Genomic DNA, 27,434 nt, shown 5'->3' with positions numbered 1-27,434 from the left:
TAAGGACAAGGCTTTAAGATTTTAGATTAGCAGCAGATCTAGTTTCCGTAACAACAAAAAAAGTCTGTTAGATCTGGAGTAGCACTTCCAGTCTCTCAACAGCTGAAGTCATACTGCTGCTCTGCTTTTGCTTCAGGTTAAGGAGAAGTTGCTGTTTCTTAGAATTTCTGAATCTGTGGCACAACTGGAGGTGTCATCTGGGAAAGGAACTGCAACGTATGAGCAACCTTGAGGCTGCTGAGAGTATCAGCTGCGACAGGGAGGATTAGCAGCTTTGTTTTGCTTCTACCCCCAGCTTCAAGGACTGGGACAGCAGAAGGGCACAGCTCCTGCCTGAGCTGCCTCCCCTTGCCCTGCTGCCAGCGCTGCTTGTCCCTGCAGCCTGCGGTCATGTGGCTGGAGAGCGAGGGCAGCCCCAAAGCCAAACAAGACACTGAGGCAAGAAGTCAGGCAGTTTGTTTATTGGCAAATAAGTGCTGAAAACCGAGCCCTACATACACAGGTGCCCAGTGCCCTGTTACATTAGAGTGGTCACGATACCATTGGGGAAAGTGCAAAAGATCAATAAACAAGCAAAGTTAGTTCTGACATACCAAGGGGAAGGGCGCGAACAGAGAGTTTGGTGCAGGCAAGTTTCTTTTTCCATCCAGCGAGTTACACAGCAGCATAAGTCCTTCAGGTGAGCTCTAGCTAAAAAGCTCATTATAGGATTAAAAGGCAGACACACCCGAGCACCCCCTTCGAGCTAAACCACTGCACACACCATGGGCTGCCTGGACTGTTTAGCGTGTGCGTGGCCAAGAAGAGCTCATTACTGGAGCTACAGCACGTGGGGCTTCTGTACTAGGATGCACCGAGTCTGTTCACTGCAGAGATGGGAGGGGAAGCGTTAGTTAAATTTGTGATCTAGGGTGAAAACTGAGTCAGGCTAAAACATGCCTGGAACAGACGCACTGAAAGAAAAGCCTGAACAATTAATACAGGGAGCAAAGCTTTAAAAAGGCTTGTAAACTCTTTGCAGTCCAAGAGCCGTTTCTCAGAGGAAATGCAAGCAAGATGCATGGTCCCTTGCACTGAGGTTTGATTTTCAACGTACAGGCCCTATATTATTAGGTTGGTCCTCCCAAAGAACTTTTCTTCCAGCTTCAGAGGACAGTCCTAGATTGAAGCCATCCGGCACCACAATAGTAAGCACAGCTCTTGGAGAGCCTTGCGTTACTGTTCTCCCACAGGTAAGCAAGGTGGATGGGTTTAACAGGCTCTAAATTCTTAAATTCACCTTCCTTTCCGTAGAGCTAGGACATGTCGGAGGGTTTGTGTGGGACACTTCCCCACTGGAATGCTTGATGGTTTGACTTAGGCAATTCTGCTGCTGAAGAAGAGAGAGTACAGGAGGGGCAGACAGGCACTAACCCACACCAGACACAAGGGAAATTTAACTTAAACCCCGTGAGCAGCTGCCGAGGGATACAGCTTGCTCACCCCGGGAAAGCCACTGTGGTAAACGAGACTAGGGTCGGGTAGGAAAAAAGTAACCGGGGAATCTTGCGCCATCATCAAGACTGACCTCAAAGCAGGCTGCACTGGAGTTAATGAATTCAGTCTCGGGTGCCCTCAGCCCTTTCCCAAAACCTTACTGTAACAGCTTTACCATAATTCCCATATTAGCAATGGAGTGTCAACCCTGAAGAGAGCAATGGTCTCAGATGAAGAAATCCGCATTAGAAGTGCCAGGAGATGAGGGGTGCATTCTGCGTGTACATTCTTCTTCCCGGAAACATTTAACTTAACAGTTCCAAGTAAGTGACAGGAACTTTCCCTTTCTGGTTCCCTCTTTCCCCTATGAGCCAGTCTGGATCCATGCCTGGCAGGCTGTACACAGTGATCATCTGGGGAGAGAAGACAGCGTTAGACAGGGCCTTACTCTGCAGACAGAGCCAGAAGTTCAGTCAGATGGGTATTGAAAGAACAGTAATTCCTGAAGTTCATTTAGCAAGCATCTGCGCCCTTTCCCCAGAACGTTCTGCAGCTTTAATAGAAGATCTACAGAAATCTGCCCAGTGATGTCCCTGTTGCCTTTTCATTCTCCAAATTGACCTAAGGTATTTTTGCATACAGGGTGGCACGATAGTGCTATGTCGTCTCTTCTGAATACAATATTTCAGTCTAGTGAACGAGAGAGTTTGCAGCTTGCTGACTCTCCTTTTTTTCCTCAGCAGGGGTAGACCAAGCCTCCAGCCAGCAGCTTATCCCGTTGCTCTCAGATAAGTAGCCATATCTGAGGGTCACAGTGAAGATATTAAATACTGGGGTATTTGTTGGCTGGGTAGAGCTACACTCTATTATTAGGAAAAGAAGAGTTACTGGGGTGACATTCTTAAATAGCAAAAGGCCCTGAGCACAAGCTTACTGCAGCTCGGTGGATACTAATGTCAAGAAAAAGATCCTATTAGCAGTTCCGTAAAACAAGTTTTTTAGGAGTAGGAAAAGTAACCAAGACCCTGCTAAGCACACAAGAGGCTGCTTGGCAGTTACAGTGAGACTCAGAGCGAAGGCAGGCTACCAACCTCATCTGCAAGAAGTGCCAGCTCAGTGCTGTCAGCTGCCTCGTAGTCATAGAGGACTCTGGCCTTCCGCGTCCCACTGGCAGGAGGCTTGACTTCATTTGGGTTCAGTACGCTCTCTGCCACGGTACTGGGCACCCCAACAATCGTGGGCACAACTGGGATAGTAGGCACAGCAGGGAGTGTGGCAGCAGCAACAGCTGGAGGAGAGGTAGCAGCTGGGGGAGGAGATGTGGATTCTGCATTGCCTATGAATGTGCCTGAAAATCTTAAACAGGAGAAAAAAAAGCAGAGGTCAGGAAGGATCTAGTATGAGGACCCACGAGCGAGCTCTTCCTTTCAGTAGTTACACTGCAGAGATGATGCTCAAGCGTTCTGGCTAATGGCTGTAATATACCTATGCTGCCCTTCGAGTGGGGAAGTGTTCTCAGTTCTCCAGTGCCGAGACTATGCAACAGGTAATATCATCTGTTATGGTTCCAGTGTCCTGTCACAGGACTGGCACCTAACTGGCAGAGATTGCAGCGTGCCACTGGAGAGGGGTCTGGGCGGGTGCTGCTGTTGCCTCCACAGCTGTTTTACTGGGTCCGTTGTGCTGCGTCCTTGCCCTGCTCTCACGTGTTACCTCTTTAGTCTGCTAGTTCTTCAGGAAATGGACAGTCACGGCTGTTACACTGGATGCCACAACAGGAGCCTCCCAGGCTTCTGGGCTCTCCAGATAGATGGTAACGGAGCTCAGTCCCATTTGTCTGTAGACACCCGCCGCAGCACTAAGGGAGCGCAGCTCTGGCCCTTGCAAAAAGTGTGCAGAGACTCTAGAGCCTGGCTGAGGCAGAGAGCTCTTAGAGCCAGTTGTGTGCCACATCTTACTTACATTTCTCCTTTGGAGCTGCAAGCATGGAAGAGAACAGAACAGGAGTAGTCAGTCATCACGCAGAAGCAACAGCCCCTCTTGGGTCAGGCCACCACGCTGATGTGGTAGGTAACAGACAGAACAGCCCTGCCCGCGCGGGGCGTGCAGTCGGCAGCACAGGGCGAGTTACTGCTGCAGCCCAGCACACCCAGGCTGCTGCTTGGCAACAGGAATTTGTCTCCCATGTGGTTTAACTCATTTAGAAAAGGAACATTCAAGCTCTCATGGCCATCAAGCTTTGAGATGAAGGTATCAAACCCAGATGAATCCAATGGCAAAGCCCACTCTAAATGCACTGCCATCAGGGCGGATCGCCACTCTGCAAGCTCAGAAGCTCTGCCAGAACTTGGAGGGGACCTTAACACTTCTACCCAGCATTATGATGTGGGATGGGGAAGGAGGCCTGGACTGGGGGTAATGAGATCAGTAACCCTCAGAGAATTAAAAGCAGTCTCTTGTCTCACCTGCCCAGTTGCTTTTGCAGGTCCAGCATGTACTGGTAACACTGAGCGTAGTAGTTGGTCTGAGACTCCACGAACTCATGGAGACAGCGAAGGTGATTCACCTGGAGGAAGAAGGCCCATAAGCTGGTCTGCGAGCTTGGTGGCCAGGCACAGGAACTCTCTTCCTGCAGCTACTACCTACCCCAAGGGAAGCAGACTTGTGCAGGCCAGTATTTAAAAGAGTTACCTGGTCTGTGTGGAAACACTAGTTTAAGTTTGGGAATGTTGCATAGACCCAAGGGTGATCTCTTGATGCTCTAGCCAAGCCCATGTGGCCAGTCTGCAGCTCTAGTGAGAGAACAGTAATTTTTTTCTGGCTCGGAAGCATTTTAAGGACTGCAGAACTGCAGATGCCACAGTAGCACTGCCTGTACATGCTTCATTAGGTTTTTAGCTTGAGCATTCCAGGTCTTGGGAGGAGGCTGCTGTAGCATCCAAATTTATGACCTTTTCCACCTCTACTCCCAATGTGAGGCTCCCTCATCCTCTCGGCATCCTTCTTGAAAGGAGCCAGGAGTCTCTGTAGCCCCTGCCCACCCAGTTACCAAGGAAGACTCACATGTGTGCTGCTGATCCCCTCCAGCAGCAGACGTGTCACCTCTGCCTGTCGATCAAACTCGGTCTGTGTGAGCCTCAGCTCGTGTTCTGCCTGCGAAACAGGACAGGGTGTTCAAGACAGCACCAGGCAAGGACCCCTGTTCTGCTTCCTCTAGGAACAGGCAGCACCCACCTCCTCCACCTTCCCCCCCTTGGGCACAGAGACAAGCGTGCTCCTGGCTCAGTGGGACCACGTGCACCTGTGACACAGCATCAGGTACAGGACACACTGGGCTGGGATCCCAGAGGCCTCTGGCTGTATTTCAACTTGATTCCTGCCTGATCCTCCATGGGATCGTTGCAGGTCATGGAATGGCAGCTCAAGACTGATGCACCAAGCTAGGAAGCTCCCATTCGCACAAGACCAGAACGTGAAGATGGAGAGGCTTTTTTTAATCTTGAGCTGTGTGGAAAGCCAGTCCCATGCCAGCACCTGTCCTTTTAACCCCCTCTTTCTAAGCCTATAGGCACAGCGATGTTGTTGACAACCTCCCTACATTTCTCTCCAGAAGTGCATCTCTTCTGGTATCCTTTTTACCACCACAGAGCAAGGGCTGAGGCCAGGGAGCATTTACTAAATTGCTGTTGCTAACTAAATCTCTCTGCAATAGAGGTGAGCATTCCAATCCAGCTCCTACCCAAGGCTCTCCTTTGAAGCTAGTTGCTCATTTTGAGCCAAGAGAAATTAAACAACAGTTAATAGAAGGCAGCTATGCAGCAGACGTTGGGAATTCAAAGACAGACCAATACTGGAGTCTCTCTTTACCGAACAGACAGAGCATCTCTCCCCCACCACCAAACGGTGTATTTACACCAGGGCAGTTTTGCAGTACGGGAACGCCCCGGCGGATCCTTGCAAAGGGAAGAGCTCCAGAAGCGTTGGAGCAGTCAGGTGCCCTGGCACCTGCTCTACCTTCCTGCTGCCAGAGGGAAAGGGGCAGTAAAACGGGCACGGTTGTTCTCTCCAGCGCGCACTATTCCTGAACGTCAAGTGGAATGTGTCAGTTCCCTCTTAGGATGTCCTGTGACCGAGAAGTCAGAGAGAAAAGCAACGTCCACTCAGCTACAGCTTACTGGGCATACAGGTTCTGTGTCCTTGTCCCTTCCCCAGAAGGGCGCAGCAACCAGAGTGCTGCCTGCCCAGGTGCAGCAGAGCTGCATGGCACCCGTCCCAGGGAGCGCTCCTTTTGCTGGTTTGGGAATGCCCTTATCATTCTGGCACAGAACCGAGCCCAGAGGGCCAATCCAGGCAGTCTGGGCGCAGGGGCTGCGCGGTGGGTGTTCCTGAGCAGGGTCACCCACAGGGGACGCAGCCTTGGCAGGGCGAGCTGGAGGAGCTGCCGCGGCCCTTACACCTTCCACCAGCTAACAGCGCTACCAGTAGTGCGTACAGCTATGCTGCAACAAAGAAACCCTCTGTCTTTAATCAGATTCGTCTATTTTAAGCTGTTTCTGTTTTCTTGCATCCTCTGTATGAAAGGGATTATTTAAAGGAGAAGGGGGAACGTGACAGGCAACACCAGGGCGATGCCTGACTAGGCATTCAGAGATTCCTGCCCCGGTGAGCTGAGCGCAGACACCAGTTGCAGCAGAGCTGCTTGTGACAGACAGACGGGCTCCGTTTGGCACTGCGGGGGATGCCACCCCCCGGCCCCTCTGCCAGCTCTGAGCAGCTGCACGATGCAGCTTCCTACAGCGCCAGCACCAGGCTGTGACCTGGGAGGTCCCTTCCAGTCCTGTGCTTCTCCAAGACACACAGAACTTCGAAGTCTACAGACATACTTTGGTCTCCCAACCAGGACAGACCAAAGATAGAGGAACAGAGCCTTGCATGCTTACAGCTGAGAGGGACTGAAGGATTTAAAGTACAGGATGAGCGGGTTCAAAAACAGCCAGTCTGCTCTGATGGTGCATTTAGAGTAAGGCAGTAATAGGTTACTATCATGCAGGAACATGCCATTCCACCACCTTGCAGCGCAGGCTTCAAGCTAACGCCTGCTGGGGGTGTTTGAGGTATGAAAGGCAACGGGATCCCAGGAGGTGTCTCTGGAAGCTCCATACCATGCTGGAGCTCCACACAGAGCTCACCCTGGTCTCTAGTCCGCTAGCAGCCCTTCATCCACCTTTATGGACAAGTCATACTCCCCTTGCGGAGCCCAGAAAATAAAAAAGATCTGGGGCTTTACCTCCATGGATCTACTCAGAAGGGGAAGTGCAGGTCACCCAGACAGAATCAGTTCCAAACCTCCCACCCTGCCCCTCCTGACAGAGCCGTTCCCTCCAGCAGCTGGGGCTGCTCACAGGGGAACCCTCTGTCCTTGCTCCTGCTCCGCTCGGAGCTCCTGCTCGGGCACGAGCAGGCGAGGGGCTACTAGAGGCTAATGCATGGCACGTGCAGAATCGGAGCAGGCAGGGCCTTTGCCACAGGAGCAGAGCTGAATCGCACCACGCGTGTCACCTCTGCTCCCGCGACACCCATGCAGGGTTCTCAGAGTTGCCTTTTATCACATACAAATGCACACCTGGTTTGCCTGGGAAGCCTCTCACACCAGGTCCAGCACGGGGCCAGCTCTTCCCACGCCACTGTCAGAGTCGCGCTGAACCACCGAGCTGCATGACGTGGGCTGGGGCTGACTGCAGCAACGTCCCACTGACCCACCCCTGCACGCGCACAGGCAGGGTCCACAGCACCCCAGGCCCCAACCACCACCTGCACGCCAAGAGGGTTTGAGCACGGTTTCAGCTGAGTACTTACTTTTTCCACCTCGTCGCTCCAAAGCTGTAGGGGCCACAGAGCAACAGGAAAGGAGATCAGTGTTGGAGACGTCGAGAAGCACTCGGCATTAACCCCAATTGGCAAGGACGCTCCACGGACACAGCAGGCCAACTCCGGGGACAGGCCAGCCCTTCACCCAGCAGCAGCTGCCAGACCGATGCCCTCTCCCTTCATTCCTGCTCCTGAGCTCAGTTTCACAACGGCAGCGTCAGTCCGTGGCACCAGTGCCAGCAGCGTGCCGGCTCTGCTCCCTGCCGGGGCTGTTACAGCCACTGCTTCAGTAGGCTCCAGGAAGGAAAGAATGAAGCAGCAGAGTCCTCTGAACAGCAAGAGTTACTTTGCCGAGCCCTGCGGGGGCTGGTGTTGAAGGACAGCCCTTCTTTTCAGGTTGCAGAGAGGCAAGTGAGCTGCTTGGGCCCATGACCTGCCACAAGCTCAAGCCATATGCCAGCGTTCCTCACCTGGTGGTGCAGGGAGCTCAGGTTAAAGGCTCCATCATCCAGCCGGTCTGTGCTACTACTAGGCATGTTTAGCTACGGCAAAGAGGAAGCAATGGCTGGATGCTGCCTTTGAGCCAGGCAAACCATCACGCTACTCCTTCCTACTCCCCTCAGCCATGGGGCACATTCAGGGCAGCATGACACTGCCAGCTGCTCGCTGGGATCTGGCTCCAGGACATGAAACAGTTGACAACAAATGTCACACACAGCAACAGGAAAGGGAGAGAAGAGGTAGAAAAACACATTGATCCTTCCCAGAGGTCCTTGGCTTGGCCTTTCCTCAGCAAACAACTGCTCCCTCAGCCCTGACATGAAATCACCCTGGGTCAACAGGGAGCTCAGCAGCCTGCCAGCAACACCCCACACCAGTGGGACCAGAGGAGGTGCCTCCGAGGGCCTCAGCTTCCCCCTTGGATGTCACCTCTGCAGATCAGGGGAGCTCACCATAGCACTGCTGAATTTGCACTGCAGGCGCCGGGAGCCCCGCGCTGGAGGCCCTGGTGTCAGAGGGAGAACACGCTCTGCCCAGACCCCGGCGCTGCCAGCTGAACCTTGCTGAGGTTTGCTCACCGGCACCTGCCCTCGGGTGGGCGGCGGTACCCCGGGTGCAGGGACAGCTTCGCCAGCCAATCCAGGGAGCACCTGCAGGAGCTGCTGCACTGGTGGGGGGCTGGGGCAGGGGTGGACACACCAGGCTCCTTGGCTCGCTGCCTGCTCCGGCTCCCGTAGCTCAGCTCCTGCTCCCCGTTCGTAGCCTGGCCGGCACCTCTTCCTACTCGGTGGTGTTGGTGTAGCTGGCTCCCTGCTGCTCACAGGCCACCCCTGTGTGGCGTGCCAAGGCCCGCTGCTTTCTGACCTTTAGGCGGGTGGTTTGTTACCACACATGGGGAACCGGTTCAAACGAGGCCGGGCAGCTTCGGCCATGCATGGGAATGCCAGCGCCGGCCTGGCCCGGGAGCTCCCGCTCGGGAAGGCAGGTGGCTCCTTGCGGGCTCCAGCCTGAGCTGCTGCCCCACGAGGCCCCACGCCCCAGGGGTTGGAGCAGGGGAGCTTCAGGCCCGTGTAATCACCGCGGTACCCGTGAACTTGTAGCCAGGTTCACGCCTCTCCTGCTGGCATTGCTGCGCAGTCCCCAGCTCCGACCGCACGGTGCTCAGGCGCCGTCAGCTTTGCCCACACCTGCTGCTCCAGCCAGAAGCATTTTGGGCGGCTCAGGGGGCAGAAAAGGCCCAGATCTGCCCCGTTGTCTTTGACCCCGGCTCAAGCCAGAGGAACCCTCTTTAAGGCACTCAGTGTGTTTTTCTTAGAATCATTCCCAGGAGTACAGTGCGTGGCAGGGGCAGGGTCTGCGAGAAAGGGATATTTAGGCTTAGGCGGCCCATGTACACATTCTTACACAAAAACAAAAGGTCAGTGTGGGAGAGAGGAGAAGTGGCTCCTCAGCCTCCAGCTCATACAAAATGAGGGAAGTGCTTGTCCCCAGGTAGATCTAATTCTATCCAAGCCCTCCTGTTATGGAAGGGGAAAAAATAAAAGCACCACATTATCCACCTCTCAAAAAACCAACGTGAATTTAGAATCCAGATCAGAGCCCTGCTGAGGACATATGGTCCAGGAGAGCGCTGACCTGTTTGCTCACCTATAAGATGAAGTTGTTACCTGGGCATAAGCAATCCCTCCCTCCAGAAAGGAGCGGAGCTCGACAGCAAAGCGAGCAGCAACCACTGCTCTGTCCTGCCAGGACACGCTAAGACTAAAGTAGCACAAGGACTCTGGCCTGGAAGAAAAGCAGAGCAAGAGTATGAAGAGCTCCTACCTGCTGCAGCGCCTGACCCCTTGGGATGAGTGCTGGGATTAGAGAGCTTGTTGCAAAGTGGTCCTGCCTGTGCAGAGCTGGGGAGCAGCCTGGGCACAGCCCCTGCTTTGCTAATTGGAGATGAGAACTGCTGTCCAAGTCACCCCTGCTAGTGCAGCTGGACTTCAGGTGGCACATCAGGTGCTGATTGCAACCGCTGAAATAGTTTCAGAAGCCACAAGGGCCACTGCTTGTGCTAGGCCAGCGGGCTTCCTACAGGCACTTCTGCTAGGAGGCCCTGCTGCGCAACCATCAAACGTGATTTAAGTGATCGAGGTCACTGCTGGCTGCATCCCTGGAGCAAGTCTGTCTCCTAGAGCCCTGTGCCAACTGTCTGATATCATCACCACTGCTTGCAGAGCTCTGAAGAGGGACCACTGAACTAGGCAAAGATGTGCCAGGGTAGACACCTGTGGGCTAACCCCCACCCCCCCAAATCTGTTTCTCCTGTCACGTTACTTGGCATCTGCTCCCCAGGAACAGCTTTGCAATACAGCAAAAGCAGATCAGCTTGTAGTTTGGTGATGACTAGACAACTCAACTGAGCATCTGAACGCTCTGCAAGATGCTGATGCATATTATGCATATGCTTGCCTTCTGGTCTGCTTTAGAAAGCCTTGGGGAATCATCAGGATACGCTGGTCTAATCAGAGCTATTCAGAGGCAGGGAAAGCCCAGTTTTTCTCCTCTGATTCTTCCAGAGCTCAGTTTTAGTCCATTATTGCGCTGTCCTTGGAAAAGACTTCTCCAAGGGAGAGGACAGAGCCTCAGGCTTGCTGCTAGATGCTGCAGTAGGAGAGCTGGAAATTGAGCAATTGCTGCAGCATCGCCAGTATCAGCTTCTTCCCAAGCAGTCTCATGGCCAGGCCTGTTACCTATGGAAATAGTTTTCTAGCTACTGTGCAAAGCCATTTCTGATCCCAGCATCACTCTCCAAGAAGGTCAGGACAGATCCCCCTGGGAACTAACACTGATGCTCCCAGCTCAGACATACCTCTTTCTCCAAATGGGATGGGTTTCCCATTAACCAAATCCACCTTGTTTCCATGATGTTTTGTTTGCTAGAAGGCTGGGCTGTCCTTTTTCATGTCTACAGATCCCACTCTCCAGCCCTTCCACTCTCAGATATTTCTATTAACAGGCATCAGTGTTGTTCTGAACGCTACTCAGGAAGCAAGATGATCAGTTTTCAACATTTTAACAAGAAATGTGACATTGCACAATGGGGAGCCATGAACACAGCATGAAAGCCAATTGCTTGACCACGGCCACTCAGTGCAACACAGTGGAGATGCATCGGGCAACTCATCCAGTCCCAGTGCATCTGACTGCATAACAGCCACCAACAGACAGGCCCCAAGATGAAAGGAAAAAAAAAAGTTCTCTATGTGCAGAACAGGCAAGCCTGCACTGTCAGCCTACTGTGTTACTGACAGGATGGGTGGCAGAGAGATTCCTCCACCTTTGCTTCTCTTGACCAGCTACAAAGCCTCTGAGCACTGACACCACAGTACTGATCAGGCAGTCATGTGTGTGACATTGCCAGTGGACAGCTGGAAGCACCCAGAAAGGCTAACCTTTGACGGTTTTTCCTTTCAATTGCTCCGCTGGCAACAAAAAACCCAGTCAGAAGATTCCCACTAGAAATGTGGAAAAGGATTGGCAGGGAAACTGGAAGGCAAACCAAGCAGCCAAAGAGCCAGACTCTGACCATGCACCCCTGCAGGGGTGATTTGCATCCTTAAGGTTGAGTCAGAGGAACCCTGGGCAGCCCATGTCACATTAAAATGTTGAAAACAGCAGAGCACTAGGTCTGAGTTTAAGTCAGGTGGAGAGAGGGGCAGAAAGAGATTGGAGAGGCAACATCTTAGGAGGAGGCAATCTTACCGCTGATGCGCTGGCGGAGAGAACGTAATTACGAGGTCTAGTCTCCTGAAAGTCAGGCACAGCCTAGTGGGGGGAATAGAGTTTCATGTACAAGTCATGCAGAAGAGTCGATAGGAGTCAGTTGGGCAAAGGATGGAAGAAGGGACTAGTGGTTTTTTCCCCCATCTGTGCTGGAAGCAAATTCTTCTGGGATGGCGGGAGGGAGGTCTCCCAGCAGTCTGGGCAGCGGTGTGTGGAAGCTGAAGCTGTCTCCAGGTAGAAGCTAGGCTTGTGCAAGAGGAGGTGGACTGGCTCAGGCAGTCACACCCGATACTCCAACAGCATTACTGTTAGAAACTCTGCCTGTACTTACAGCTATCTGCTCATACAGTGGCCAGCTGGAGTGAAGACGAGACAGCACAATCTCAAATGGATTTCCCGTTCCCTTGTAGCCAGCAGGTTGCTTGTGTCATGTTGGCTCAGTCCAGTGGGCAGGACCTTCTTTCCCCTTGCTTCCTGCCTATAGTCCTAGAAATGTCCCCGTACAGGGTCTCGTCCTTAAAGTGGCATGTTTACTGGCATCAGAGCATCCTTTCCACGGTGCCTTTTAAAAAAACCAAATCTGCTTGTTCTTACTCTCACCAAGCATCCGGGCACATTTCCTCCTAACAGACTCAGATCTGCTCTTTTCGGCAAGGGGCACAGCTTAGCTCTAGCCCAAAGCCTTGCTGTTGCCAAAGACAGCGTACGAGTTTTCATCCCAGAGGTCAGAAAAGCCACCTTCTCTACAGCTAAACCTCTGCCCTGCAGCAGGAAGACTTAAGCACTCCGGAGGTCTTTCATCACTGGGAGTGCAAGGGATCCAGTCCCCGCCACCCCCAGGTGTGGGCTCACTAACCATCACGTAACAGGGTGTCTCTATTCAGCTAAGCTAAGGCTGGGCCTCCTCCCAGGCCGGCCTTTGGCTGTAGCATCACCCAAAATAAGCCAGTGAGCTAGCTGACATCAGGACCGGCACACTGGTGCGATGGTTCAGGGTATCTTCCTGGCCAGCCTTTATGGCGCAGTGGGTTGGTGTGCAAGGCTGGCACACAATCCCGCTGTAGCCCAGCCTTGTTGCTAATCCTCCCAGGGCCCGCGTTTTCTCTCCCAGGTTAATCTCTTTGCAGTTCACCCAGATCTACTTATATGCGCTGACCCGATTTGCTGGGCCCCAAGCAGCCTGCCGGAATAAGTGACCAGTGTGTGGAAGCAGCAGTCAGGCAGTCCCAACAAGAAGATATGATTTTTTTTAAACTATCTAGGAGTGTTGGGGATGGCTGGAGGAAGGAATAAGGAGGAGCGATTCCTATTACAAGTCAAACCTGAATATAGGGACAAAAATGTACCAGCGAGATGAGGCCAGCACAGCAGCTAGGCTTGACCCCTCCCTCTGGGGAGAAAAGATATGGTATTTGACAGAAATAGCTTCTTATGCCTTTTTTTTAAAAAAAAAAAAGATCAAGAGCAACCAGAGAAACATCTCCTCCCATTCCCTGATCTCCAGGGAGTCCCCAGACTAGTCATAGCACATGGGATGAAGTAGGCAAGCTGCTCTTGCACTCCTGTGCACGGAGAAGTTGTATTTGCAAGCAGTGGTCAAAAGGGACCCACCTCCCTCCCCCTTCCACTCTTGTGATGGGGGAAAACCAGCAGAGCCCTGGAGCCTGGAGGACAGAACAGCACCACAACCATATCAGCCTGCCTGTCATTGTCTCTGGGCTGCCTCCCTTCCAGGAGAGGGGCTTGCCACCCAGCCTGACCTCCTGCCTGCAGCCAGAGGAGCCTGGGTGGGTCTTTACAGGAGCCCCTGCCTCTCTTGAGCACTGCTTGCAAGCAGCATTGATGGAACAGAATGCATGCTCCAGAGGGGCTGCAGGCAGCCAACAGACGCTCCCATCCTTGCGGGGCACTTTCCCCAGGCAGCCACGGCCCTGACCATGCTCAGTACATGCTCCAGGACCAGTCCCAATGGGACACGGGAGAGATGAATTTTCATTTAAAATGGGAAAGAGACAATGAGAGGTGTTGAAGAAAAAAAATCACAGCACTGTTAGCACAGTCAATACTCACATCTCCCTCACACTGAGCAAATTACAAAGAAACAAAACAAAAAAAGGTTAGTAAACAAAACAGCATCAACAGGAAGGACAAAGCACGGAGTCTGAGGGAAACGCACAAGCCCAGACACATGAACAGCAGCTCACAGGTCTGGGCAGCAGCACACTTGGAGGGTCACTCACGAGACAGAAGCTGTGGGAACACAAATTCGCACTACAGAGGGGGAGAGCAGCAAGAGAGTGGTGAGCTGGGAGAGGTGTGATACTTCAGGCCAGCTTGGATGGAGAGGTGTGACACAGGACTCCAGGCATGTTACGGGGAACACTGTGGTCTCACGACAAGCTAACATGCCTCGAGCAGAGGCAGCAGTTCTCCCCTGCTGTGCTGGGAGCTTCCACCTGTGCCTTATCCTCTAGAAGTCTGTGCGGCGGCCAGGGTCCCACCTTTAAACTAAACTGGGTAAGAGGTGGATGTCTTCAACAACAGCTGAGATTGCTCTTCTGTTGTGTGATCTCCGTTTCAAAGAAACAGAGTGGCCGAAACATGGCTTGGGGTGAACACTTTGGAAAGCCTGGACTGGCTCCGCATCCTGCCTGGGGCACCCCAGCCCTGCAGTTCCAGTGGGAAACCAGCTTGTTGTCCTCTATCTACAGGAAAGTCCCTCACCCAAGGGTCCGTGTGCAGGTGAGAGCCTTGGGATCGCTTTGTGTAGGAAGCAAGGTAAAGAAGGTGGAAAGGGAGGAAGCACAGGAGGTATCTGAATTCCTGATTTGATTTCAGCTTAAGATGGGCACCCCTTCCCACTGAGACGGGGCGCACCGTCCCCTTCAGGAGGGGAATCGGGGATCCCTGAAGTTACCTTCAGTGCGTCTGGGTGACCTGACTGAGAAGGCTTTTTTTAAAAGGGCAGCTATTGCTTTTGTTCAGGGCTCTGCCACACAGGCCTGAGCACTCTGTTAGACCTGCTGATGAAGGCTGCTGAGCTTAGCGCAGCTGCTCCGCACGGCACGTGTGCGGTTAAAGCTGGAGGAGAGGGAAACCACCTGGGAACTGGCCGCCCATGGAGCTGCAAGGCCAGGCGCCCAGCCGAGCAGATGGCTAGAAAACAGGCTCATGGCAGGGCTTCCAGGCTGGTATCCCAGTGCATCCCAGAGACCGACTGACAAGGATTCCTGGCTGTCCTGATTGCACACGTTTGCTAGTTAAACTCCAGGCCCCAGGCTGGAAGCAGAACTCGGCAAGTTCTTGCGCCAACAGCCAGAGTGCCACAGGATAGCAGCGTGCTCCAGCAAGGCCCTCCAGGGAACCCACCAGGGCCCGGCTACAGCCTCTCTGCCTCCTGCTACACCACCTCTGCCCGGGGAGAGCCAAGCTCCAGGAGACGACTCAGGCCCAGGGAGCACCAGAGCTGACGGGCCTTGTCAGCCTCAGACAAGCACTTGGAAGTGCTTGTCCCCATTGCTTGGGCCTGCGGACAGTGACGCTGGCTGGCTTACCAGTCCCTTCTGCACTGCTCTGACCTGGGACCCTTGCTAGTTTACTTGCTGCAATTTCCCCAAAGCCAGAGGGCAAGACTAGCCCGTAACTAGACAGCACCACAAACTAAACAACTAGAGAGGCTGAAGGAAGGACCTCTTGGTAGCCGGTGTGACCTGGCCACCCCTTACAGGCTCCCGTGGCACTCCTGCCTGGGGAAGGCCGAGCTGACCGAGTCCTAACTGGTTGAGAAGCCCGGGACTGCTGCAGAGCCCCCCACGCTTCTCCCTTGCGCACCTCCCAGCTCAGCTCTCTCTTGGCTTGCTTTTAGATCCTCAGGGAAAACTTAAAGTCCTCAGAAGATGCAGCCTTCCAGTTACGAGCACAAATCATCCAGTGGCCACTATCGGTCAGGAGGCAGAAGCCTAGGTCATGTAGAATTTTCCAGACTCCGGAAGCTCAGAGCTATTTGTTTCAGCAACTCCCCCAAGGGAGGACATCTCAGGAACAGGCACATGGCTCTTGCTCCCAGTTCCCTTGCATACCAGACAAGGAATTCCCCCACCCATGCCTGCCAGAGCCAGGACATAATGGGGCAGCCTAATTTTTGCTCATGTGAGCCAAGCCCTGGGGCCAGAAGGACAGAGAAGAGAGTGAGGGAGAGAGTTACCGCTGCTTTTGCCTCGGCAGCTTTGGCTTTCTTCAACCTGGCTTTGCAGGCGTCCAGATCCAGGCGGCGGTTCTGCAGGATCCTCCGCTCTTTCTGGAAGGGACAGAAAAGTGGGTAAGAGCAGACTGCTTAGGAGCTGTTGGGGAGGGAAGGGGACAAAATATCATCTAGGAACCAATTCTATCTCCTTAGCAAAAAATGCTAGGGAGACAGAGGCAGCTGTAATGTTCATCTCATTTGCAAGAGTTTTTGGCCTGGCTTGCAGAGATCCAGGCTAAACCTGCTGGGAACAGGGCAGTCTACGAGTGGGTGGTGCCCACTATGCTGCAGGAGTTAGGAAAGGAGTCACCTTCCTCATGCACATCAATTAGCAATCCTTTCCTGCCAGAGGGAACCCTGAGCAGACTGACCACTGGTATTCCTCTATCCTTGCATTCTTTAAGGGGAGAGGTATGGAGTCCTTTCTCATAGGGAGGGAGAGTCGGTTCTTCCAGCACTGTTTCCCTCTCCCATAACCCTCCTCATCCCTGGTGGTGTAACAAGCTTCCCCCCCCTGTGACCATACTTACAGATATGGTTCGCCAGTCCCCTTCCAGAAAGTTGCGCAGTGGGGTCAGGAAGTTGATGGAAGCAGAGTGGATGAAGTCCCGTTCTGCTGCACCTAAGCGCCTTTGAGTCTCTCCAACTTTTATCAAGGTCTTCCCTGCAATAACAGGAGCCTTCAACTCCAGGAGAAACCAACTGACATTGTGTTGGCTTCAGCCAACTCAACCAGAGCTGCCAGGCTCCAGTGGGGGGCGGGGGGGGACAACACACACGACAAAGGCACAGTGTACCCTGCCTGGGCAAGGTGCCCATGCCCACACCACACCAGTTTCAGTCTGAACTACAGCCTGCTTTTAGCTCGAGGCCTCTTCTCAGCTGCTCCCAGTGCAGCTTTGATCTTATCTGCTCACGCACTTATTTCACTGATGTCCTTTTAGTGCTATACCTGCCTGCGCAGAACAATCTTTGTCTCTTAAAACAGAGGCACTGCAACAGAACAGCAAATTAAAAAGCATCAGAGCAGAAAAAATAAGTTGATGAGGCTGTGCTGGCTATAGATGCAGTTACAGCTGTTCTGCCTGTAACAGGGCTTGCTATTGAACAGCTATTGATTTGGAGAGCAGCCACAAAGCTCATGGCAGAGGCAAGGACAGCTGGAAGTTAAGGCTGTGCTTCTGTGCAGGTCTTCTTAAAGAAGCCCCAAATTACCCCAGGAAGGGGCAACTGTTAGGATTTAAGAGCAGAAAGATGCCCTGTGTGGTCAGGAAAGGGCCTGTTGAGGCTTGTAGCCAAGCAGCAACCTTCCTAAATCTGTTCTGTTCTTTCTGGTGGAAAGATTTCCACCCTCGACTTATAGGGGATAGTTAAAGGATGGTTCTCATGTTTAGGGTCTAGAGAAACTCTATGCAACTAGACAGCACACTAGACTAAAAATACACTCAAACTGGAAAAAGCCATTGACTGCAACTCCCTGTTCGGGCTAGTTTAGAAAGCCGCAGAAATAGCACAGAATCGTTTCTGTGTCCTGTAACCAGTCCCACTAGTTACCCTGCATCTGCACATCTCTCTTCTCTAGCTCTGCCAGACTTGAGGACTGTATCAGGAACAGGGACCACCCCTGCCCCTTTTTCCCCCACAGCACGGGGCATGCTTTGCTGCGGAGTAAGACCTGACTTCCTACTCCAGATGAGCTTTTGCTTCTGTGCTAGAGAAGACCCTTCCCTGGCATCAGCTTTGACACACGAACAGGCAGGTTGCCACAGTGGGGGCTGGCCACCCTGCCCCATTCCAGAGGCATGCTGCAGGAGTCTTAACGCAAAACAGTAGTGGGGATACTCTCTTAGGAAGGGATAGATTCCCAGGGCTTCTTAACTAGCCAGGCTGACTTACCATAAGGTGTCCCTGGCCCAAAGTCATTAGCTGCTTCTGTCATGTACTGCGCCAGCAGCTCCCCGTTGGTGACGCGGGAAGGCACCTTCCGGTCAAGCTTCTCATACAGAAATTCTTCTACTCTGGCACCTGGAATGAGGATACCACTGGTGGTTACAGGATGGAGGCACCCCTAGAACTGGCATTCGGGGTAGCCCATGCCATGCAGTCCTGAGTAACGCACTAGATAGGAAGCACGAGCACCAGGAGAAGGTGTCCCTTCCCCAGTCCTCAGGAGCACAGCCAGGCTCTGCAGGGCAGCAGCCACTCACCTCTCAGCTACTTAGGGAAGGAAGGACAGGCCCTGCAGACACATTTCTTCCAACCCTCGCAAACTCAATGCGACAGGGCTGTCTGCCAGAGGGCATGTCCTTTGACACTGAGCTGCAAAGTGGTATTTGTCCTCGAAGCATTAGAAGAAGCTGGACTTACTAGGGTTTGGCTGTAGCAGAACTTCAGTCTGGCGCAAGATCTTCTCTGTCCAGTTCTTCGTGCAGTCTGCCCTGGCCAGAAGGTTTTCAAAGTGGGCATCTAATTCAGTCTTCTCGGCCTGGCCCAACTTTTCTTCAGTAAACTGCAGGAAGGAGGTAGTCATTAGAAGGTCTGTTCTACTAAAGCAAAGTTACAGTGTGCTACAGAGCTATTAAGAGGCACTGAAGCTTCTTCAGTCTCATGTATTTATCTTAGAGTAGAGCTAAAAAGCCTTCAAGGTGGTGTTCTTTGTTCCCAGGCATCCTTAAATGGAAAATGGCAAACTTGCCCAAGAGTGGAACTAGCACTGAGCTAAAAATAGAGTCCAGGTTTGAAAGGTGTTCCAGAGTAAGTAACTTTTAATAAGGTCTAGTACAAAAATACTCTAATTGTGAGGAATATTTAAATGTTCACATGGCTTTCAGTACTTCATGCAGAAGAGCAACAGACATCCTCCACATGAGGGAAGGTGCCACCTCCTTTCACCCCTTTCTAACCAACTCTGCCCTGCAAACCCAACAGGATCAGGAACACCACTGCCACTGCACAAGTCAGGCTTTCTTCTCATCTTATTAGACGAGGATGTACACATCTGATTTCCTAAGGGCTGTGAGTGCCCTCTGACAGCCATCAGACTGACAGCATCTGAGCACTGCCTCCCAGCTCACCTCCTGTGTGGCTGGCAGTGAGCTGTGGAACTGAACATCTGAGATTTAAGGAGGCTCAAACTCACGATTTGGATAAAAATGCTTCCAGCAAGTGACTATTCCTCTAGGACACACTCTGAAGCAGGGTACGGAGAGAAATACAATGGTGTCTGACTTCTCTCAGCACTCAGATTCATACTGGCAACAGACTCTTCCTCCCTCCGTTTTTCCTTTTAAATTTAAAATTAGCAGCAAGGAAAAGCAGGCTATGCAAGTCTTCAGTGTTTTCATACTGGGCAGTGACATCTGACAAGCAAGGTTTGTCAGTCAGTAAGTGCAGTGTCAGATGGCCTAGAGACCCCCCATTGCTTCCTAGGGGTATTTCTGAGAGAAGAGCCCATTCCCTCTCATCCCACCCCCATTTTCCACTTGTTCCTCTCAGTGAAGGTGACCAAGCATTATTTTTAAGCACAATTTCATGCTCTTGACAGAACAAGCATCTTGTTGGATCACGCCAAGAGACCCCTTTAGACAGCTATGCAGTCCTACAAAGGTTGCAGTTGGCCTCTTAGCCCTTGTTGCTGGCCCCTGGTACCACTGTTGGGTTATCAGGATGAGGCACTGCACGATACCTGGTACAGTCAGATACCAAGAGATTAAAGCCTGGCTAAAACTCTTGGATGAAATAAACTCCCTGCATAATCTGCTGCTTGTACCTTCTCTTCTCCCTTCCCCTCTGCCACAGCTCAGCTCTAGATGGGCCAAGATGCTGTCTTCATGGGGTCTCAGTCTGGTGCCTGCTGCCCCTCCTGAAAGGCATTCCGGCATCTCTGTTCACGTGGCTGCCCAGCAGCCCCAGCTACATTCTCATCCAGTACAAAGCTGGGAACAGAGTGAGATAAGGAGCCAGCCCATAACCAGCCTGCAAGGCAGGCAAACAGCCGTCAGGAGTCCAGTTACCACCCTGCACCAACGTTACTAGATGTCAGAGATATACAGACCCTGCAGGTATGTTTACACAGCGACTGGTTTGGGCAACATGCAAGCTAGAGCCAGTGAACTGCTTTGCCAGACGTGTCCGTGGTGACAGATACTCAGCTTCAAGGACAGTCACACTCCCTCCTGCAGCCTGGTGGGATCAGAGGAGTCTCAGCCATGTGTGCCCAGGGATCACTTCACTAGTCTCTTCCTCAGCACCAGTAGCCCCTGGTTACTGGCACTTAGTTTCGGCTCAGTCTTGCCATGGCCCCTGGCTATTGCTGGACGTAGCTAACAGCGGATTCAAGGTGAGAGGGCGTGGGTACTGCTTTGTACCTACAGCCTATGATTGTCTGTGGGGGACACACACAGCCATCAGACATGCATGAGCAGCTCAGCCTCTCTTCCTCTGTCACTGTTGGAAGCCCAGGGCTGTTTTCAGACACTGCCAGGCTGGGCTGAGTCACTGCCATGCAGCAAACTGGGGCTTCCCAGGTATTTGGCACCAATTCTCAGTCATCTGTTTAAGAGCTTTCTTAAACAAGCCAAGACTCTTTGATGCAAGCATAACAGTCTCTCGCCCCCCTTTCCCAGACAGCTTATTTGAGATATCATCTCACTTTCAGGTCCAGCTCCTCTTCCTGCAGTTTAGACTCATCCTGCACCAGCATCTGCCCTGGAGCTGTCAAGCCTAAACCCAGTTTCTTGTAGCATTGCTGCACATTCAGATCACTGCTGAAGCCCTCCAGCATCTCCACCGTGCTGCTGCCAGCCTCTTGAACCACCCCAGCTCTGGGGTCCTTTGCTATATTCACAAGCAGCACCTCCAAGCATCACAGCCGTTTTCTGTAACCCCTCCTTCACCCACTGCAGTGTAACAACATGGGTCATTTGCACAGCGCTTGGCCAGGGAGCAGCCAGGACTCAGAAACTCAGTTTTTATCTCAAGTCAAGCACTAAAGCTATTTGTCTTGCAAGAGGACTGAGCACGTGCACCACAATCATTGCAAGCCTGGGGGCTATGCCAGAAGGGGAGGATGGGCAGGAATCTTAGTCACAGCCTGTGGCTCTGAAGGGTCAGGCCAGAAAATAATCTCTCATTCAGGTTTTCTTTCAGTGTTGGAAAGCAGGGCACGAACGTCATGAAGTGGGTGTAAGGGCACGGGAGGCTGTAGCTCATATGCTGGGAGCTACATTTACAGTTAATTCCCCTGCCCAGAAGTTACTGCACTGCAGAACCCAGACCAAGGCACAGCCTCAGGGCAGCTTGTACCATCTCGTTGCAGGTTTCACTTCTGCAGCACACTTCTACCTCCTTGTCTGTGCACGGGGAGTCGCTGATCCAGCTGAACTTGACCTCTAACATGACTTTTTAGATGGATCAGAGAACTCGCCCAACTTCACAGCGCTACTGAGAATGTGCCACCAGCTGCAGCGGAGATCAGGACCACCTCTTGCAGGAACAGCTTGCTGTGAGATCATATGAAGTTTCTCATGAAAGCACAGCCAGTGAAGGAGATTACAGGTAAGTTACATAGCCTTATCCTAGGAGCTGGTTCTTTTTCTTGTCTGGTGCACGTGGAGATCCGAGCTTTCAGGTGGCAACAGGTCTCAGCTGCTGATCCCCTCTTAACTGGCTGCCCAAGTCAGTGTCTTCAGTGAAAAGCAGGGTAGAAGAACAGCAGTTTGTCAAGTCTGGCTACTCAGCCACTTCAGGCAGAACTCCCCTCTAAAAGATTTTCCTAGGAATTTGTTTTCATAGTGCTTACAGAAATTTCATTATTTTTCCTTCCCATTGAACAGACATAAGATTTCACTGTGAGGCCATGAGATGCAGGAGAACAGACAAGCTGATCATACACTTATGCCTCCTGACTGTAAAAAGACAGATTAAAAATATTTTCTGTCTTGCTGTTCCTGGACTAGAGGTATTGCAGTCTTCTGCAGCACCAAATACCCTAGACTGCCGCAAATGGGAGCGTTACTTGGTTTTATCAAGTGGGCCTGCAGGCTTGGTACATATCCACCTGGGAGGGAGTCAGGGCAGGCAGAGCACACACAATTGCAATGCCTGGGGGCACGGTGGGGAGAACCTTAAAGCTCCTCCATCCCAGGAGTGGCAGAACTACTCCTATTTGTTTTCTAGAACATGATGGTTGGGTCAACAGTCCAGCCCCAAACCGATTCCAGGATTTGCATCCTGGGATCAACCTGCCAGGTCACAGTGCTGAGAGGCTCCACGGGGATCCTGCCCTGCAGGAAGCATCCCTGCAGCTGACCCAGCTGAGCACCAGTCCAGCCTTTGTGCAGGGAAGCCGACGGGGTGATTAATAATGCAGGCAGCCTTTTGTCAAGTGCCACCCTCGCTCTCCAGGAAGAGAGTCATGCTGCATTCCAAGGCATCAATAATTCAGCCAAAGATTGGGTTTCCTTTGGGAGGCTTGGCTGGCCAGCAGGAATGCTAGCTGCATTATCAGGGCCCATGTGGGCAAGCAGGCTGACAGACCAGGACAGCAGCGCTTGGGCAACAGGCCCAAAAGAAAGAAGACCATGCCCGACTGCAGTTAGGGCAGCTGCCTGTATTCACAGCTTGTGGGAAGAACTCCCCTTTCCTCAAGACAGTTGGTAGAGACACTGCTGGCATGTCAGGAGGGTCAGCAAGTAGTGCTGAGCTGGATGGGTCCCTCTGCACTGCAGCTAGAATATCGAAGAGGCTGTGCCTATAGTCCTAGTGACTTAGGGCCATCAAGTTTAGGCTTTAAAATAGCACATGTTTTCTTTGCTGAAAGCATTAGCACCTTTCTTCCCTTAAAAGCGAGGGGAATAAAACCCAGTGCTCCCACTGAGTTATGCCAACACCACAGCTGTTTTGCATAAAGCAGCACGAGTTGACTTACATCTCTTCCAGGCTTGTATGGTTTTCCCCAGCCCTCTCCCCTCCAGCTGGCCCAGGCCTGTATGTGGTGAGCCCCGACAGGGCAGCTGCAGCCCCCTGGCAGAGGATCTAGTGGCAGAGTTCAGGCCCTTGCAATGTCCCCAGCTTTTTCAGCTGGACATTACTTATGACTTTCCACCTTAAATCACAAAGATCAAACCAGGGCCAGGAGCCTTAAACCAGGAATAGCCTCCTGCACCTGCCAGCAGATTTGGGCTGTTGAGTTTTCTGAAGCCTCCGAACAGCCCAGAACGGCTGTGGTAATATTTGCTCTTTTGGTGATCAGAGGCACAACAGAATCAGTTAAGGCAAATCTACCTCCCACCTCATGCAGGGTTGCAATAGGAAAGAAGCCATAGCCACTCAGCCAGCATCTGAAAACTACCTGAATTTCACCAGCTCTGGACCGGACACAGAGTATGCTTGAAGTACTTGGTCACCAGGAGCCAGATCTAGGCCGTGAGCCAGGTGAAACTGTGCTAGAGGACAGAAGGAAACCAAGCTGTCCTGTTAATGGCTACCTCATGAGCAAGGCATTTAGGAGGGGAAAAAAAAACAACAAAACATTTCTGCTGTGGTGGGTTGACCTTGGCTGGATGCCAGCTGCCCACCAAACTGCTCCATCACTCCGCACCTCAGCAGGACATAGGAGGAGAAAATAAGATGAAGAAAAACCCCAACATGTGGGTCAAGGTAAAGGCAGTTTAATAAAGCAAAACACACTTCCCGGGAAGCAGGCCTCAGTATACACAGGGGTTGCTCCAGAAGACAAACATAGTAAGTAACGAATGTTCCCCCTTTCTTATCCTTTCCCTTAGCTTTTCCTGCCAAGCACGCCATGATATGGTGTGAAATATCCCTTTGATCAGTTTGGGTCAGCTGTCCTGGCTATGTCCCTTCTCAAGATCTTGCTCACCCCCAGCCCACTGGTGAGGGGGGAACACTGGGGCGACAGCCCCGATGTTGTGCGAGCGCTGCTCAGCAGCAGCCCTTACACTGGTGGGTGTCATCAACACCGTTCTAGCTACCAGTGCAAAGCACAGCACCCTGAGGGCTGCTGTGGGAAAAAGTGACTCCATCTCAGCCGGACCCAGCACAACTGCCTTCATGGACTCACAGGCATGTTTCAAATGGAAACAGGCCCTGTCCTGGACCACTTGCCTTCAGAACCCTTTTAAATTGCCTCGTGTTCTCTTGACTTTTAAGTTATCCAGCAGCCAAGGTATCAATCCCAGTAAGGTCAGCACGCAGAGAGCCTATCGATTAAAGATGCTAAAGATAAAAGTCTATTTTATCACCAGAGTTCAGGGAGATGGGGGAGTCAGCCTGTCTTCAGGAGCTTCAAGATAGGGGAAGTCAACCTCCAGCTGCTAGTAGTAATTACATTAGTGATGGAATAAGCACCCAAAAACTGTACTTATGCTTGGGCAATTTCACCCAGAGCCAGTTCATATAAAGACTGACAAAAGACAGACACCTACAATTATTTCCAGACAACTCGGAGAGCCTAGCTTGCAGCCTGTCTAGAACAGAGACATCCAGTGTGTTGCCTTTGGAAGGAGAGATGCCAATTCCCTAGGCAAGCCGGAGCTGTTAGCGTAGCTTCCCCTGCAGAGGTTTGGGATCAAACCCACTTACTGATAACTGGAAGGTACAGCTGATCAAAAAGAAAAGCCTTCTTCAGTGAAGATGAAGGGAATGACCTGTCTGAAGCCTGTCTGCAGGTGCCATAGCTGTAAAGGGCTATGTGCTGCATCCCCTCCGAGGATGCTAACCCGATGGCTGCAGGTGGTAGTTCAAGTGTCAATACAGGGCATCTGCAAGAGAGACGCTGAATCCTACAAAAGCTCTATATCCTTGTATCTGCCCAAGCCTAGAAGCTTGTTCCCCACTTCCAGGGTAGCAGAGCTGACCACCACCTTCCTACTCCAGCTTCTACCACCTGCTTTGCTGTTCTGAAGGAGGTCATAAGAGATGCCATGAAGTCCACAGGACACTGCCTGGTCAGGGAGCTGCACGCACAAGCCTGGTAAGATAGTTGCTTGGGGAGATACTTCAAAGCTTCTTTGTTACAGCCCCTCTGTCCTGCTCCTGCTGGAGATAGGTACAGGATTGCCCACCCAGGAGCAAATAAGCGCTTCAAGCTGTCTAGCTTCTCCTCAGGTAGGCACCCGGCTAACTGGTGCCTGAGCTAGGAAGAGCCATGTAAAGGCAGCAGTGGGGTTTTGAGTGTTATTTTGTTGTTGTTATGAGAGGGGTCAAGGCTGAAATCCTTCATTCACCACTGACATGAGGTTGTATTTGACAGGTTTCAAACCAGGACTGCTCCTGCCCTAAGCCTCAGGGAAGCCACCCCCGAGGTGGCATGCTGACTGTGCTCAGTCTCCTTTCCCCCTCACCGAGCAATGCTACAGCCCTTCTTCCAGTCCGAGTCAAGCTCTTGTGTGTTGGTCAGACATCTCAGCCAGACAGCAACAGCTAACGCCGTCTGAGCGCCACAGCACATAATGGTCAGTCCATTTATCTCCCAGCGCTGCAGTTCCAGTAAAACATCACTTTGCTAAATGCCTGGAGCCGAAGAAAGCATCTCCAATGCTACAGAAAGCCCAGTTTATTCTAGGCAGGTCTCATTCCCCTCCTAGAAGATCTGCTGTGCCAAAGAGCACTACAAGCCCAATCCTTACTGCCAACAGCAGACCTCAACAGTCATTTGTGGCTTCTCATGGAGATGGGGCAGTGCTCACCCACACTAGCGGCAGGACTCTACTGGAACAGCCCAAATAGGCCAAGCTCCCCCAGCAATTAGACTTTGGAAAGTGGTTTTCAGCCTCAGTGATCCATTTCCTTCCAGTCTCCCTTCCTTACACAAACACCTGCATGCTGTCCACAAGTAGCAGTGCCCACTTGGTTTCAAAAAATTACTACTGTAATTAGGCATATGAATGTTCATATACGAGATTATGTGAAGTAGGTGTAGCAGGCAGAAGACACTATTTATAAATGCCTCCTTGCTCTAAAATTGCTACGTGCAGACACTGTTCCCATGCCTGTCTCCTTCCTACGCCTTGAAGCTAAAAACTACTTATCAGATTCTTACAATAAGGCTTCTAAACTTAAGATTTCTTTACAGAATTTCTTCCTTTCCTCTGCTACCAAGGTCATTTGCATGAGAACAGCATCTTTAAGCTTTCCATCTGCTCCTTATTTTGCACCTGTAGTTAATATCTCTCTTCTTCATAACATATGACTCATGGGCACGGTTACAGGAGGTGATAACTGTTTACGGCAGACCAGTTCCTAAAAGAGCCAGAATTACTCCACTGCACAGAAGGCGTGGAACAAGACAGCGCTGCTCCCAGCCCCCGGGTGACGGGTACAACCAGCAGCCCAGCCCCAGAGCCGGACTCCCCTCTTCAGGCAGGATCCCAGCCGGCTCTGCCTTGCCCCTCTCCCGGCCCGGCCGCCACACGCCTCGCCCCGCACGGGCAGCCGGTCTGCTGCGCGCCCGTGCCCCGGCCTCCAGCTCGGGGGTACCCCCGGGACCGGCGTGCTGAGCCTGGGCAGCGCCTGCCCAGTGCCTCGGCAGGGCCGCGGGCCGCCCTCCCGGTGTCCGGCCCGCCGCAGGGCCACCTCTGCCCCTGCCCGCGGCTGGCGGGAGCAGCTCCGCGATGGCGCTGGGCACAGGATGCTGCGCCCGCCTGCGCCAGCGGCTCTTCTTTAGGGAAAACGGCTGTTGGGCGAGCAACGTCCTGCCCCGCCGCCCCGCGGGCTGGGAGCCTCTCTGGGGCCCTGCCCCAGCACCCCTCCCAGGGCCGCCCCCCCGTAGCGCCGCCACCGCGACCGCGGCTCGGGCCGGCGGGCCCGGCTGGCTCCAGCCCCCTCGGGCTGGGATGAAGCGCCCGGCTCCGCTCCGGCCTCGGCCCCGGGCTGCGGCCCAGGGCGCTCCGTGCCCGCGCGTCGGGGAAGGCAGCGGGAAGGGGGGGGCCCGGCCGGGGGGGGCGGCAGCCGCAGGGGGGACCCCGGGCAGCGGGGGGGCCCGGCCGGGGGAGGGGGGAGGGCGAGCCCCCCTTCACAGGCGGGCGCTGTTGCCATGGCGACGCTCCGCAGCCCAGCCCGCCTCACCTGCATGGCACGGGAGAAGAAGACCCCCGCGTCCGACGCCAGCTTCTTCACGTTGAAGTCCATGGCTGCACCCAAACCTCCGCCGCGCCCCCGCTGTCACCGCGCCCGCCCTTTATAGCGCCGAGCGAGGCCCTCCTCGGGCCGCGCCGCGGCCTCTTAAAAAGGCCGTGCAGCACCGGCGGGGCCTCTCCGCGCCGAGCCGGCTGGGCGGGCAGCGCGACCGCCTGGAGGGCACTGCCGACGGGCGACGGCGGGCCGCCCTGCCGGTCTAGCGTCCCCTGGGAGCGACTCAGGGGGGGCGGGGGAGGGCCGGGCGGCGGAGTGGCCCCTTTAAGGGGCGGGGGCCGGGGGGAGCTGTCAGCCGCCGCCGAATGGGCGCTCGCGTCGCCTGCCCGCCCCTGCCCCGCGCGGCTCAGCCGCACTTGCCGCCGCAGCCTCGACCCAGGCCCGGGGGTGCGCTCTGATTGGTGCGCCGGCAGGCAGCTCG

General features: G+C 53.2%; 1 protein-coding gene across 7 annotated transcripts; it reads right to left on the bottom strand.

Annotated features, from left to right (window-relative positions):
- Positions 1–445: 445 nt before the first annotated feature.
- On the bottom strand, positions 446–27,311 carry SH3GLB2 (SH3 domain containing GRB2 like, endophilin B2). 7 transcript variants are annotated; one of them, XM_040607706.1, is made up of 13 exons: positions 26,948–27,311; positions 18,227–18,368; positions 17,756–17,884; positions 16,390–16,523; positions 15,821–15,913; positions 13,687–13,698; positions 11,596–11,658; positions 7,333–7,356; positions 4,540–4,629; positions 3,942–4,042; positions 3,439–3,453; positions 2,568–2,832; positions 446–1,889 (listed from the first exon to the last, which is right to left on the bottom strand). In XM_040607706.1, the coding sequence occupies exons 1-13, from the start codon at positions 27,008–27,010 to the stop codon at positions 1,782–1,784; spliced, it is 1,239 nt and encodes a 412-aa protein (XP_040463640.1). In that variant the 5' UTR covers positions 27,011–27,311; the 3' UTR covers positions 446–1,781. The 7 variants fall into 7 exon arrangements, with proteins under 7 accessions (XP_040463640.1, XP_040463643.1, XP_040463642.1 ...); XM_040607709.1 differs by lacking the exon at positions 3,439–3,453 and having other exon boundaries at positions 26,948–27,308; XM_040607708.1 differs by lacking the exon at positions 13,687–13,698 and having other exon boundaries at positions 26,948–27,306.
- Positions 27,312–27,434: the final 123 nt, after the last annotated feature.

This window comes from Falco naumanni, chromosome 9, assembly GCF_017639655.2.
Source record: "Falco naumanni isolate bFalNau1 chromosome 9, bFalNau1.pat, whole genome shotgun sequence".
Taxonomy (NCBI): domain Eukaryota; kingdom Metazoa; phylum Chordata; class Aves; order Falconiformes; family Falconidae; genus Falco; species Falco naumanni.
This window is presented reverse-complemented; position numbering and strand designations above follow the sequence as displayed.

Coding starts and splice junctions, on each gene's coding strand:
- SH3GLB2 (XM_040607706.1), bottom strand. CDS start 27,010: ATGGACTTCAACGTGAAGAAGCTGGCGTCGGACGCGGGGGTCTTCTTC. Junction 16,524..17,755: donor TGGGCCAGGGACACCTTATG/GTAAGTCAGCCT, acceptor CTGTTATTGCAG/GGAAGACCTTGATAAAAGTT. Junction 4,043..4,539: donor AGGGGATCAGCAGCACACAT/GTGAGTCTTCCT, acceptor TTCTTCCTCCAG/GTGAATCACCTTCGCTGTCT.